The sequence below is a fragment of the Arachis ipaensis genome, chromosome B3, assembly GCF_059453495.1.
Source record: "Arachis ipaensis isolate K30076 ecotype BB chromosome B3, ASM5945349v1, whole genome shotgun sequence".
NCBI classification, from domain to species: Eukaryota; Viridiplantae; Streptophyta; class Magnoliopsida; order Fabales; family Fabaceae; genus Arachis; species Arachis ipaensis.
In genome coordinates, this window is record NC_142438.1 from 15,131,711 (window position 1) to 15,145,724 (window position 14,014).

Sequence of the window (14,014 nt, forward strand, 5' to 3'; positions counted from 1 at the left end):
TATATTACCTTGATACCTTCTTGTAAGTTAGCATGTAAAAATATCCAAATTTCCAAGACTCCAACCATTATTTGACATGGTAAAATTCACTTAGAAAAATATAATAAGAAATAACTCTTCTCTAAAATTAAAGTATAACCATAATCAATACTAATATTGCCTAATAACACCAAATATTTAAATCAATACAAATAACACAAAATTATGCATTAGTCTAAAGTCTTATGCATTTTAAATATAAAACATTAACTTATAGTCTTATATATAATGACTAATAACACAAAATATTAAGGTTTACAATACTTAAATTTCACATAATAATAGCCATCATCCATCACTAATAACACAAAATATTAATTGTGTATGATGACCGGGCCACCGGGCCAATTTCGGGTGACCCGAGCTATGGCCCGGACCCGACCCGAAATAATGACCGGGTCTACTTTTGAGACCCATACCCGGCCCTAGACCCGATGAAATCACATCAAATTAGCCCCTAAAGTGCTCGGGACCGGGCCGGGTCTTCGGGCCGGGCCGGGCCATGCACACCCCTAGTAGAGCCACCGCTGTTTGGCTGTTGGTGTATGGAAAATAGCATGTTTGAAATGATGAATGAAATGAAATTCACCTGACATTCAACGCACGCCATCTCTGTCATTCTCCCTCCTTCCCTTCTCTCTTTCTCTCTCAGTTTTGATTTACAAAGCAGAAAGAGAGGAATTAGAAAAAGGAAGAGAAACAGAATCGCTTCCAATTTTAGAATTGGTAGCTCACTCCAACCGAACGCAACAACAATACAACACCTTCCACCGTCTGTTCCCGTTCCCGGACTCCCAATCGGTTCTGATTTCCTCGGCGGCGGGCGATGGCGGAAGCGGAAGAGCACCGCCGCGGCGCTGAGGGAAGTAGCAACAGCCCTGACCCTGACTCGCTGAAGAACACGCCTTCCAACATTGCGAGGCTTGAAGACGTGATCGAGCATTCAAAAGCAAGGCACAAGTATCTTGCTCAGACTTCTAGCCCCTCCGATGGCGGTGACGTTAGGTGGTACTTCTGCAAGATCCCTCTCGCTCCCAACGGTATCTATTCTCTTCATTCAATTCGGCAATCTTGATATCCATACTTCACTATGCTTCTCTTTCATTTGTTTCTCTATGGGCCATTTCACTCACTGTTCAGCTACAAATCAATAGGGCTGTGCTTGGCTTTGGGTTTAGACTTTTAGGAGTGTGATCTTTTAACTTGCATGAGACTCTGATGTTGCTTTTGCTTTTTAAATTGAACTTTGCTAGAAATGGCTTGCAGGGCCTTAGTGTATTAATGACTTAGTGAATATATAAGTACGAAGTGATGTGTTTGATGAATTGTTGCACAAGAAAAGGAACCGTGTTGAGAAAAACCAAGCATAAACTGTCATTTAACTCGTTAACTTCCTGTGATTCGTATCACCATTTTTGAATCTTGTTCTTTTGATATGCTTTCGGAGTTTGTTTGTCTGTTCATTAAAATGTGGAAGCATTGGTACTTGCACTCACCTGCTCTCTCGTTGCAGAGTTGGCAGCCTCAGTCCCGAGCACAGAGATAGTGGGGAAGAGTGATTATTTTCGTTTCGGCATGAGGGATTCTCTGGCAATTGAAGCAGCATTCTTGCAGGTCATTTTATAAAATGTATAGTTGGTTACTTTTTCTTCTACTTTTTTTTTTACTTGAATCATGGATGGGATGACTTCTAGATAATGAGATTCTTTGTTGTATATGCATTGGTAGAGAGAGGAAGAGTTACTCTCTAGTTGGTGGAGAGAATATGCAGAATGTAGTGAAGGCCCAAGACAACGACAAAGTACCAGTACAAATTTAGATAAGCAGCACAATGAATCTTTGCTGGAGCGAAAAAAGTCGTTTCAACTTTTTGAAATTGAGGAAGAGAGAGTTGGTGTCCCTGTAAAGGGAGGACTCTATGAGGTATTTTGTTTGTTTTTTGTGTCTTCTTTTCATAATGGTCTCAATGATAACTTTCTAGATTTATGTAGCACAATATGAGGAAATTTGGCGAGTTTTTAATGGAAAAACCTTAATGTTTTGCGGTAGAAGTGGCTTCTATATCATTCCTACTCTTGGGTGATTTATGGTAAACACCATAGTGCTTTCTAATCTTACTTTATTAGAAGGTGGATTAAAAATAAATGGAAAACAAATTTGGAAAACATACAATGTTTGTTTGAATTCACCCTTTTTCCCCACAAGAAAAACAGGTTCTTTCATGTCTTCATGATGCATGTCGTTTATTATTTGGTTTTTGATGCATGGTTCTAAATGCGGAGAGAGAGGATAGGAAAGGATCAAGTGTTTTTGGCGTAAATTTTTCATCAGCACTTATTATATATTGCTTGCTTCTAGGGATATTTTTGGTGAGTAATTATATTAAGCACATAAAAGAATGGGCATTTTCTCAAGCAAGTTTTATGGGATAGGATTAAGTGTTTGGCCCTACTTTATGTAAAGTTCATTATCTTTTTAGAGGATGTTACCTCTTGGACATGTTGAGTAGTGGAGCTATATATATTTGGGCTCGTGTGAGGTCCTCCAGTGTTTTTTGTATTGTTCTTCTATTCCTCTTAGGACATTATTCTTTGATTCAAAGAAAGAGAATGAAAAAAAAGAGGGAACATGGCTTTTCTCTTGCTTGAAAATAACTAGAACTGATTTCTGAGGATGTGATTCTCAATCCATGCAGGTGGATTTGACAAAGAGACATTGTTTCCCAGTTTACTGGAACGGAGAAAATAGACGTGTTCTAAGAGGCCATTGGTTTGCTCGTAAAGGTGGGCTCGATTGGCTACCAATTCGTGAAGATGTTGCTGAACAACTAGAGATTGCTTATCGTACTCAGGTCATTCTAACTGTTTGTGTTAATGTTTTCCAACAAATAATTCTATTCATAATTTTAAAAAGGCTTTTGCTGTGCATGTGGGTCTAATTTGAATTGCAAAATCATCTTCCATGTGCAACTCTTGCTCCTTTTTTATTTTATTGTTCTTATCAAATTGTTTCTGGAAGGCTGTTTGATAGGGTTTTGTCCAATTGATATGCTTTTCTTGTTTATCCCAGTTTAGTACGTTATTACCTTCTGCTTTTTACAATTTTGTTTCTCGCCTTTTACAATGTTTTGCAATCTATTTACAAAACGCCAAGATTGTTATTATACTTCCATTTCTTTAGTCTCTTTTTATTATCATTTATTGGAAATTGTTGTACAAGAAAAAGATTATAAGATCAAGGGATGTATTATGATCCTGAAAGATAAAGAAAACAGAACAGCCAGAGATAACACTTAATCTTGTAAGTTTCATGGAGTTCACAAAGGTACTCTTACAAATTAGCTGTGCAACAAAAAACTTGGAAACCTCTTTACTCCGTGAAGATTCTAAATACATATCCTGGACATGTTAGCATCACACTTGTGTGAAGGAAGGAAAGGAAGGGTGTTGTTTGTTTTGTTGTTGTGAGAAAGAGAGAGAGAGAGAGAGGGGGGGGGGGTTAGAGGGTGATCGGCTTTCAATTTGGTTCTTCCCTTCGCCCAGAGTATAAGGTTTACGATTCATTGGTTTCTACAGGTTTGGCATCGTAGAACATTTCAACCTTCAGGTCTATTTGCAGCTCGAGTTGATTTGCAAGGCTCCACACCAGTATGTAGAATATCTCTAAAAGGATGATATGTTTTATTTATTTTGTTTTACAGATAGAGAATTTATTTATTTTTAAAATTGTAAATGACTGGTGCTTCATTCTATATTGTTGTTGATCATGCAGGGTCTGCATGCACTTTTCACAGGAGAAGATGATACCTGGGATGCCTGGCTAAGTGTCGATGCTTCTGGCTTTTCTAGTTTTGTTAGTTTTAGCAGAAATGCAATCAAACTAAGACGTGGTTACTCACCATCAGATTCATCAAAACCAACCCAGGTATTTTTCTTCTTTTTTTTTGTGTGTGTGGAGAAGAGAGGGGGGGGGGGGGGGGTCTTACTACTAGAATGTATATAGGTACTAATAGTTATATATAATCATGTTGTCACAAAAAAGCTCCTCAATCTTTCCATAAGATGCAACAATAGAGTCTTGTCCTACTAGGTGGGATTGGTTACATAGATTAAATGACGTCATTGCTCCTTGTCATTAATCATGTCTAAACTCACCCCACCCGTTTCATTTCCCTTATGGATAGCAAATTTGCCTTGGAATTTTATCTTCTCAATTATTGTGATTACAGAGGCGTGCTTATGTTGATATATAAATCTTGCTGTAGCTATGTCAGGGATGCCATTATTTCTTGGTTATTCTTTAATGCATGATTTGTTGTAGAAAATAAGAAACTGTATCATATTCAACACATGACAATTGATATCGTAAATTTTAGTAAGTTTATTGGATAATATTGTGGATAATTATCAGTTAATTGTTGAATAAACTTCAAGGCTCTTCTTTCTGGAAGCATACAAATAGAAATCAATTCTATTGTTATTAACTTACAAATTTTAACAGGATGAATTACGGCAACAGAAGGAGGAGGAGATGGATGATTACTGCTCACAGGTATAGCCTACATTTATATTGTGTTCATCGTCATACTCTTTTTCTCCCTTTCAGTTAGCTTTTTGTGTTCTTGTCAGTCTCTAGAGCTCCATACCATCCTGCTAAAACTTGGAAACTTAGTTTTATTTCCCTTTGGAATTGGATTTGATCATATAATGCGCCTTCCCCTGGTCATAATTGGTTTGCTACATATCAGCTGTATGATAATAATTGTTTGTAGGTCCCTGTTCGACACTTGGTATTTATGGTTCATGGAATTGGTCAAAGGCTGGAAAAATCTAATTTGGTTGATGATGTGGCAAATTTTCGGCATATTACAGCAAGGCTTGCAGAACAGCATCTTACTCATCACCAACGTGGCACTCAAAGGGTCCTCTTTATACCATGCCAGGTATCTCACATGTTCTCATTTTTGTGTTCTGAGCCTTATATGAGATTTCCTGTTTTTTTATTTATTATTATTATTATTATTATTATTATTATTATTATGAGGCTTTTATCATTATTTTCCTTATATACAAAGTTAAGCTCTTTCTCATCTTGATTATCCATTGGACTGCATGTTGCAAAAATGGTCGAAACTGACATAGATACTATGCTAATCCATATTAAACCGAATTGAGACTTGTATTGTGAATCGAAGAACTATTTCCTGGCTTGTATGACCTGTATGGCTGTACCACATAGTTAGAAACTTGCATGAAATCCCATAATCTTCCTGGTGATCTCTGCAACAGTGGAAATGTTGTCTGTTTCACTTGCTCTGTTTGATGAGTGTTTAGGCTTGCTCTTTGATTTTGTTTTTGTGGAGTTACATGATGTTCTGATGTTATGGATTCAAAGTATCTTTTGCAATTTATACAGCATATGTAATCAAAGCTGGAATTACTTTGGATAGACTAGAGTCAAGTTCCAAACTTGGCAAATTTGCAAAATCTGCTGTATTTTTATGTGTGTAGGTGTGTGGTTTTATTTTTTTTTTTGTGGTTTTTTTTTGGGGGGGGGGGGGGGTGTTGTTCTCCTGATATGTGTGAGCAACCTGCACAATCTATCCTGAACGTCAGAATGAGAAATTCCCTTGAAATATAAGTTGAACATGAAAGAGAGGCCATTTTTCTAGACAGAACCAAAGCTTGTAGCATGTTTACAGGCAAAGAGAAATATATAAGTTGAAATCTTACGGGTTCTTCTACAAATCTGTGTACAAAGAGCACATTGCAAATTTTACGGAGGCCTCAATGCTTTTAATCATTGTGATTGTTTATGTTAATCATAATCTTTCATTTTATTTTGCTATATTTATTCATGAATTCATGTTATCTAGTGGAGAAAAGGTTTGAAGCTTAGTGGTGAAACAGCTGTTGAGAAAATAACTCTCGATGGGGTTCGCGGCTTGCGTGTTATGCTGAGTGCTACTGTTCATGATGTTTTATACTACATGAGCCCAATATACTGTCAAGACATAATTGACTCGGTATGTATGTGTGCACATATAGACATGCATACCTACATTGTCTTTTAAATCTTTAAAAATGATCAGATCTCGTTATTTCAACTTTTTCCTACTTTTTCCCCATTTAAAGATCAAATCTTACTGTTTTATTTTCAATTGACTGCAATAGCCCAAAAACTTACTTTCTCACAATCCCTTAGGTCTATTAGAATTGGTAAAGAAGGTATTTTTGTATTTTTCTGATCCTAGGGGCATTTATGATATTATATGGTTTCTGCTTTAATATCCCCTTGAATCCACAAACTCCATTTTTGAAGAACTTTAGAGAGGATTACTTCTATGAGCCTCTTGTTGTTCTCAGAGCTGTTTTGGTAATTGCAAAAACAGCACTGTCAAACATACAAGTGGAAACATGATGCATTTTTTTTTTAAATTTCACGTGACAGCACAACAGATTTATCTAATTTCAAAAATTTCAGATGGAAAGTAACATTCTTGTTTCCTTCTTGATTTGGATGGTTTGTTTTGAAGATTTTTGTAACAGAACCCTTGATTGTGAAACCATTCTATAGGTATCTAACCAACTGAATCGATTATATCTGAAGTTTCTCAAGAGGAATCCTGGATATGATGGAAAGGTACACTATGAGAAAGTTTGCTTCATTTGTCCTCTATGCATTTTCAATATATATAATTTATCTATTTTTGGCTGATTTTTCTGTAGATTTCTTTATATGGACATTCTCTGGGAAGTGTCCTTTCATATGATATCCTCTGCCATCAAAATAATCTGTCCTGCCCTTTTCCAATGGATTGGATGTTCAAGGAGCATGCTAAAAACGGGGAATCACTTCCTGATGAGCAAGACAGTCATTTTCACCATTCATCAATCAATAAGGACGACACTTTGAACACAGTGAACCCCTCCAATGAAAAGAACAGTATGCAGCAGATCATTCCTGAAGTAGAGAAAGAAAATTCAGAGGAATCGTTAGTTTCAGTTCCTGCCTCATCAAGTGAACACATCACTGCTGAAACTGATGCTCCTAAACCAAGTAATGAGGGAGATGTTTCTGAGTTCCTTTCTTATTCTAGTGACATGCCTTCGGAGACATTCAATGGGTTGGATAAGTCTGAGAGCGCGAATGTTGGGCTATTGGCAAAGAGATTGTCTGAGGAAGAATGCCAGGGTACAGAGAACAAAGATGAAGTAATCAAGAAGCTCATGAAAGAGGTTAGTTTTCAGGTTCTACCTGTTCCTTTATTTGTAATTTTTCATTTTTAATGTTCTTTTCTGGAAACTTCCCCCTTTCAAGATAGTGAGGAAATCTAAGAAGCCATAAGATACAGAAGCACCCCTGCTGTTTATCCTTTACTTACTTCCCTTCAAGATGAATCGTTAATTCATGACAATCAATCAATTAATCATGTCAATTGCAGTACCATTATCATAAGCTGTTAGTTGCTTGTCCATAATGGTTTGTTTTCTCTGACACCTCATCCTATTAAAGGTGTTTCTATGGAGAAAGCAAACACTCAGTCCATCGTAAATTTTAGGTTGGCTACCTCACCCTCCCTCCATACCCCCTTCTTTTCCACACACCCAGAGAAGTGGCAATGTTAAGTTCTTTTTACACTTTATGGTTATGAGTTTGATTGCGTCCTGTGTGTGCTTATGAATTGTTAGTGTCTTGTTAGTATGTCAATATGTCCCATGGAATGGTGGGTTTGGCTTAGTAACTATGGTTTGGGAGTTATTTTAGTCTAATAACGTGTGGATATGAAGTTATTGTTCAATACTTAGTTTTGAATTCCCTAAGATGGCATTAACTTGAGAGGTATTGTCTTGAATTTAAAATCTCTGCCATTTCTTGAATAAAACCTGGAATTATTAAGAACTTCATTATCGCCTGGTTTGTTACCCTGTAAAGATTTAGTCCTTAGCTGTGTTTCACTGTGCCTATTCTTGGTCTATTACTCCTAGTGGGTTGAATTTCTGAATTGGTCTGTGATACATGTTTATACTAGTATGAGAGCTTGAACTGTAAGATGGAGGCTGGGTTTGGTGTGTGCATATATACTACATACATGGCTTACTTACTTTTAGACTTATAAAATCAATGGAATGTTCTTGAATTAGTATGGTAATAACTTGTAATGTCGTTGTTTAGATTGATTCATTGAGAGCCTCTCTAGTCAAAATGGAATCACGAGGTGCAGGGCATATTGAAGAGTTGCAACCTGGTAGTTACTAGCTTGTGCTTGAACAGCTTAAAGTGTTTTCTTTGTTCTCTTTGAATTTCAATATATAACGCAAAATAGTTAAAGATGCTTATGTCAATATGGCAGTGCAACAGTTACCTGAAGGGTTATCTACGCCACAAGATGAATCAAAGAGTTATACCCCATATATCAAGTACACAAAGCTTCATTTCAAGGTATGGTAACAAATAAAAACCTTTGTTTCAGGTATATAATCTCTTCAGTGTTTTCTACTGTGATGTATGTTTCCCTTTAGTATTTTAAACATATCCAATGAAAAAAAGATGGGTGCTTGCTAATTTCCATTTAAAATATGAGTTATATATCTCATTGATAATATGATTGTTACTGCTTGTATGGCAGGTTGACACCTTCTTCGCTGTTGGATCCCCTCTTGGTGTATTTCTTTCTCTCCGTAATATCCGAATTGGCAATGGTAATAAGTTTTGAGCATGTATACATAAATGGTGTGAATTCTATAGTGGCTATAATTATGATGGCTATGAAACTTTGTCAACACTTAAAAAAGTATTGCTAAAATTAAGGTCACACCTTTTTTTTTTCAAATTAAAAAGCATTGGCAATAATAAAAAAATGTGACCTTAATTTTGGCTACAATTTTTAAGTGTTGCCAGAGCTTTATAGCCACCGTAGAATGTAGAAATTTTATTTCTAGTCTTGAAGTTCCTTTTACAATAGTGCACATTTTATACTATATTGCTCTGTTTCCACATTGATGAACCATTTGTAATGGAAGTATGATTTAGAGACCATATCAGGAGTATGCAAATTGAGGGTTAGCCTTAGTGCAAAAGGTTTCTGCCTTGTGACTTAGAGCTCACAAGTTGAGTTTCTCTGCTTGCGGAAATAAGACTGCATGCACTATCCTTCCTAATCTCCATTGGTTCAGATCTTGTTCATTGGGCTCCCCTGCTTTGACCATGTTTTCTTCTAAAACTTTCTTTCATTCAAATTCATTTGACACTATTAGATTAAGTTGGAAATAGGAAGTTGGGAATATCACACCATATTACTTTATTGGATAAGTGCTAGTCACCTATAAACATACAAGCTTCAATTGTATTGATGTAAATTAAGACAAAACTCTTTCCTCATCATTCTAGGCAGAGGTCAAGAATATTGGGAGCAGGAAAATATAATCGAAGAAATGCCAGCTTGTCGTCAGATGTTCAACATTTTTCACCCCTACGATCCAGTTGCATACAGGTTTGTTATATTTTCATCCCCAATGAAATTCCCTAGTAGGCTTTTTTATTTCTTGCCCCCAGTTGTTTTTAAATAATCCCTTAATTATGCTCAAATTCTATGTATTTGCTAAATCCCGTTGCTGCTATTTGAATTTGGAACATCACTTTAATATATAATTTTGCAACAAGAGGAGTATTATATTAGGGTGGGAAAAAAGGTATATATCTAACAAACTGCTCCACATTGTTTGAACATGGATGTGAGGACCTTTGTCTTGCTACTTGCACACTGGCTTGTGGAATTGTTAATACCAATTCAACATTATTTTACTAATTTTCTTTCCAAAATATATTACTTTAATATTCTATCTGAGGATTTAGAAAAATATATGACATCATAAATGCTATTTTTATCCCCCCAAAAAAATATCACTGCAGGATAGAGCCACTTGTCTGTAAAGAATACATTGGCAAACGTCCTGTTTTGATTCCGTATCACAAAGGAGGAAGAAGGTTGCATATTGGATTTCAGGTAAGGCAGTATAGATGCTTGTACCATGTGAATGCACTGGACCACTGTATTTGTCTCAAATAATCCCCTCAATCCTGGTGTAGGAATTTACTGAAGATTTGGCAGTTCGCACTCAGGCAGTGAAGAATTATCTGAATTCTGCAACGGTGAGCATCTTTTCTATAAGAATAACCAAGTGGAGGGATGGCATACAGATTAGGCTAGATGACTAAGGATTACGATTATTTATTCATTTCATATCATCCTTTCACCCTGTTACATTTTCCCCTTCTATAATATCCATTTCTGAATCTATTTTTCTATTATTGTTCCCTAGCTTTTCATGTTTCATGTGCATTGTGCACAGAAAATGTGCAGTTTTCATTTTTGTTTCTGAATTCATTTGAAACACTCGTGGAGTTAGTTTTTGTTTAACCATGGGGGTATGAATTATATAATTTCCATATAAAGAGTTGCTTCCGTAGTATTTAAACTGATGTCCAGTGGTTAAGATTGCTTGTCACCTTGACCACTTTTTTGGTTAAAAGCAAGAGGCTTTATCAGAGAGAAGTACATTTTTGGAAAAAAAAAAAAGAATAATAATTAGATATTCCTCTGTTGGCCAAATCAGCGTGAAAAATTTTAAGAAACATAATGCAATTAGGTTCTGTCCTTGTATTTCTGTTGGGGTGAGCTCCTTTATTGGGATTTTGGATTAGGAGTCAAAGGCTGACCATAAAACAATGTATGTTACTAATATCTGCTACCCTTACTGGAATCCTAAAGGGAGAAAGAAAGTGAAGGAGGACACATTTGGAGTAATGTTCACGAAATATAGGACCACCTAAGCAGAGATGTTAATAATAACTACGAAGATTGCAGCTACCATAGTGGTTTTCTAAGTTTCAAATGTGAAATTTATGAGTTTTGATTGCTTTGTAAACTTGCTAGCTTAGAGTTTGGTTCATGGGTTGGTCGACAATTCATTTTGGGAGAATATACTAGTAAGCTAAAGTGTATGCAGGTTTGTTACAAATGCAGCTCAATATAGACAATTTGAAGCTTAATATTATTTTAGAACATTGAATTATGTAATTCATCAATTATGATGGTTCTGCTAGATTGAACAGAAAACATATTGTTTAGCTTTGTAAGATGATTGTTATTCATGATTTTCGAGCAGGTTAAGGTCCTCACAGTTTGTCAATCGACAAGCATGGATAACCAAGAAGGTAATATTGTCTTTCAGGATCCTTTTCATTTGATAACTTCATTTTTATGAGCTAATGTTTTCCGATTTCATATAATAAGGTTGTTTTTAAGACTGTTGATATAGTAGCTGTTAAAATGGATTTTTGTAATCTTACAGCTTTTCCCATTTGCATTTTATTTAGAAGTGGCTTTTCTTAGTTCCTTTTGCCAGGGTTGTGATAACTAATAACCATGCCACAGACATGGTAGTCAGTCTTGTGGGAGTATGTTTCATTCGCTGACTTTTTGGTAAATATTATGTCACCAAAAGAAATGTTGAACTTTAAAGTCATGTGATGGCTATATCTATGAACATTTAGATTTTTATAACCTAATGGGAATGTGCGAAATTCCACAATAACTGTAAAAAGCATTGCAAGCTGATTTCAGCTTTAACAAGTTATAAAACTTGACTACTTGAGTTCAAATTAAATCTTGCTTCTGTTCTTAATGCAGATATTTATGGTCCTCATCTATAGTCTTTATTGTAGAATGTAAATTGAAAATAATATAACAATACCAAACATGTTGTGTTTGATAGTTTGACTCTGCTTTTGCAACTTTATTGGTCTCGTGGTTATTAAATCATTTATTCTTGATTAATGCTATAACATAATTGTGACAATTTTTTCTTGGCTCCTGTATTGCAGATGAAAATCCAGAAGTGGAGGAAGAGCCATCATATGGGTCTTTGATGATGGAGAGGTTGACAGGAAGCAAGGATGGACGAATTGATCACATGCTACAGGTATGGAGTTGTTCCAAACTAACAATCTGCTACTGCTATTGTTGACCCACTACTCCAGTGTCAGAAGTCTTGTGCAAACCAAGATCATATATAACTGATTTCTGCAAAACTTGCTGCTCCAAAATTAACTCATTCAAATTCTTTTTCTTTATTCGTTTGATTTTCTGTTTGATATACAGGATAAGACATTCGAGCATCCATATCTGCAAGCCATTGGATCACATACGTAAGTGCTTCATTTAGAATTTGTGTAATTATCATACTATCAAGATTGTAGTCATTGGAAGTGAATAAAATGAAGCAACTGGGTGATTATTTTAATTGTTAGGTTATATATATATATATATATATATAACAATTCTTATTTCTGGTCTGGTGGCCATGGATTCTAATAACATAAACAACCTCTTTGCTTATGTTAGGCTACATACATCTGATCCTTTGTAGACTTGTAATTGGAGTTTGCTTAGAATATCTGTGATTTGTTTAATTTGTTCTCTAGTTGTTAACATAATACACTATTGGTTGTCTGTGTAATTTTGATAAGTATAATTTTGATGCAAGTTTAGATGACTTTTTAAGTAGTGGGTTTGGAAATTAGTTATTTTTGCTGACATGACAATACACGATTGGTTGTCTGTGTAAAATTCTTTTACATTGACAGTACATGAACATTAAATTCATAAAGATATGTTTAAAATTTATGTAAAACAATAACATATTGCATTTTTTCTTATGTCCCTTGAGCCAATTACATGGCCAGTGGCTCAATTGCCACATTATATATACCGGGACAATACACAGAACAATCTATTTTAAAATCAGATCCAATGTGGTGATGAGTTGATTCTCTTCCTTAAACATAGCATAGATTTAGAATTGATGTGCCTAATCATAAGGGTCTTCTCTGCAGCGGGAAAGACATGGTTAATATATGTTTTGGAGCTTCAGTGTCTATTATTTTATTACTAGAAAGAGAATGAATGATTTGACAGAAATATCATGGATTTTGTGGTGTTATTCTTATAACTGATAACTGACCACCATTTTTTTTGCTCTGTACAGAAACTATTGGCGGGATTATGACACTGCTCTTTTTATATTGAAACATTTGTATCGAGATATACCAGAAGACCCCAACTACTCGGATGCATCAGGCACAGGCACCTCAAAGTACGAGAGTGGTTCTACTGGCTGGTTTGATAGGAGAGAGACTGTTGAGGAAGAAGTTCCCTTGACATTCTCTGACAAGGTAATGGTGAGAAACTTCTCAAGCAAGGCTAGAAGGATTATACAGAAGCGCACACCTTCTAGTTTCTAAATAAATGCAAGGCTTGCATCAAATCACTGCTTTGTGAATGTGGCACATGCTGATACGAGCATTGCTCTCAATCATTCATCCGTAGTTGCTGTTAATGCCTCTAACAATGTAATTGCAATTGTGTAATTGTCAAAGAATGTACACTAGAAGTAGAAGGATTCATCATCTTAGAGTTGTCCGATATGGCTGACTAGTGTAGTGGTGAATTGTTCCATTCTCCAATGTACATAGGAGGAGAAAAGAGCGGGGAAAATCATACTTGTACCTTTTGTTTACGAACTGTATAATCATGGTCCTTAGAACAAATTGCTATATAATGAAATGATTGTTCTTCACTGTGTACACTTAAATCAGAGACATTTTATATATGGCAAAACCTGAGCAATTGAGTATAGTCCCGGGGAAAACACAGATGTAAGGTGTAAGGAGAGCATTATAACGTTTTTCCATATTGTAGATTGAACTTTTGGCCATTTTTATGACCACAGTGGTACAGTCTACGGATGAATCGGGGCTGCTTCGGTTTCTGGTTTGGGTGGACAAATTATTCCCTATACCAGCCCACCTACCTCCTCGTCAGAAGACTCATTCAGAATCCAGGTCCATTCACACCAACTTACTCTAGACAAAGATACGATTTTAACTTCTAATTGTGATGTTACCTCCTTGA

At 35.8% G+C, this 14,014-nt stretch overlaps 1 protein-coding gene across 1 annotated transcript; it reads left to right on the forward strand.

The window, feature by feature from the left end:
* Positions 1-518: 518 nt before the first annotated feature.
* Positions 519-13,679, forward strand: SGR2 (shoot gravitropism 2 (SGR2)). Its single transcript, XM_016332639.3, has 21 exons — positions 519-1,079; positions 1,553-1,653; positions 1,768-1,962; positions 2,735-2,890; positions 3,615-3,686; positions 3,811-3,963; positions 4,540-4,590; positions 4,811-4,981; positions 5,915-6,064; positions 6,616-6,681; positions 6,768-7,277; positions 8,215-8,287; positions 8,393-8,481; positions 8,669-8,741; positions 9,430-9,532; positions 9,952-10,045; positions 10,129-10,191; positions 11,208-11,256; positions 11,926-12,023; positions 12,203-12,249; positions 13,089-13,679. The coding sequence occupies exons 1-21, from the start codon at positions 866-868 to the stop codon at positions 13,342-13,344; spliced, it is 2,784 nt and encodes a 927-aa protein (XP_016188125.1). The 5' UTR covers positions 519-865; the 3' UTR covers positions 13,345-13,679.
* The last annotated feature ends 335 nt before the right edge of the window (positions 13,680-14,014 follow it).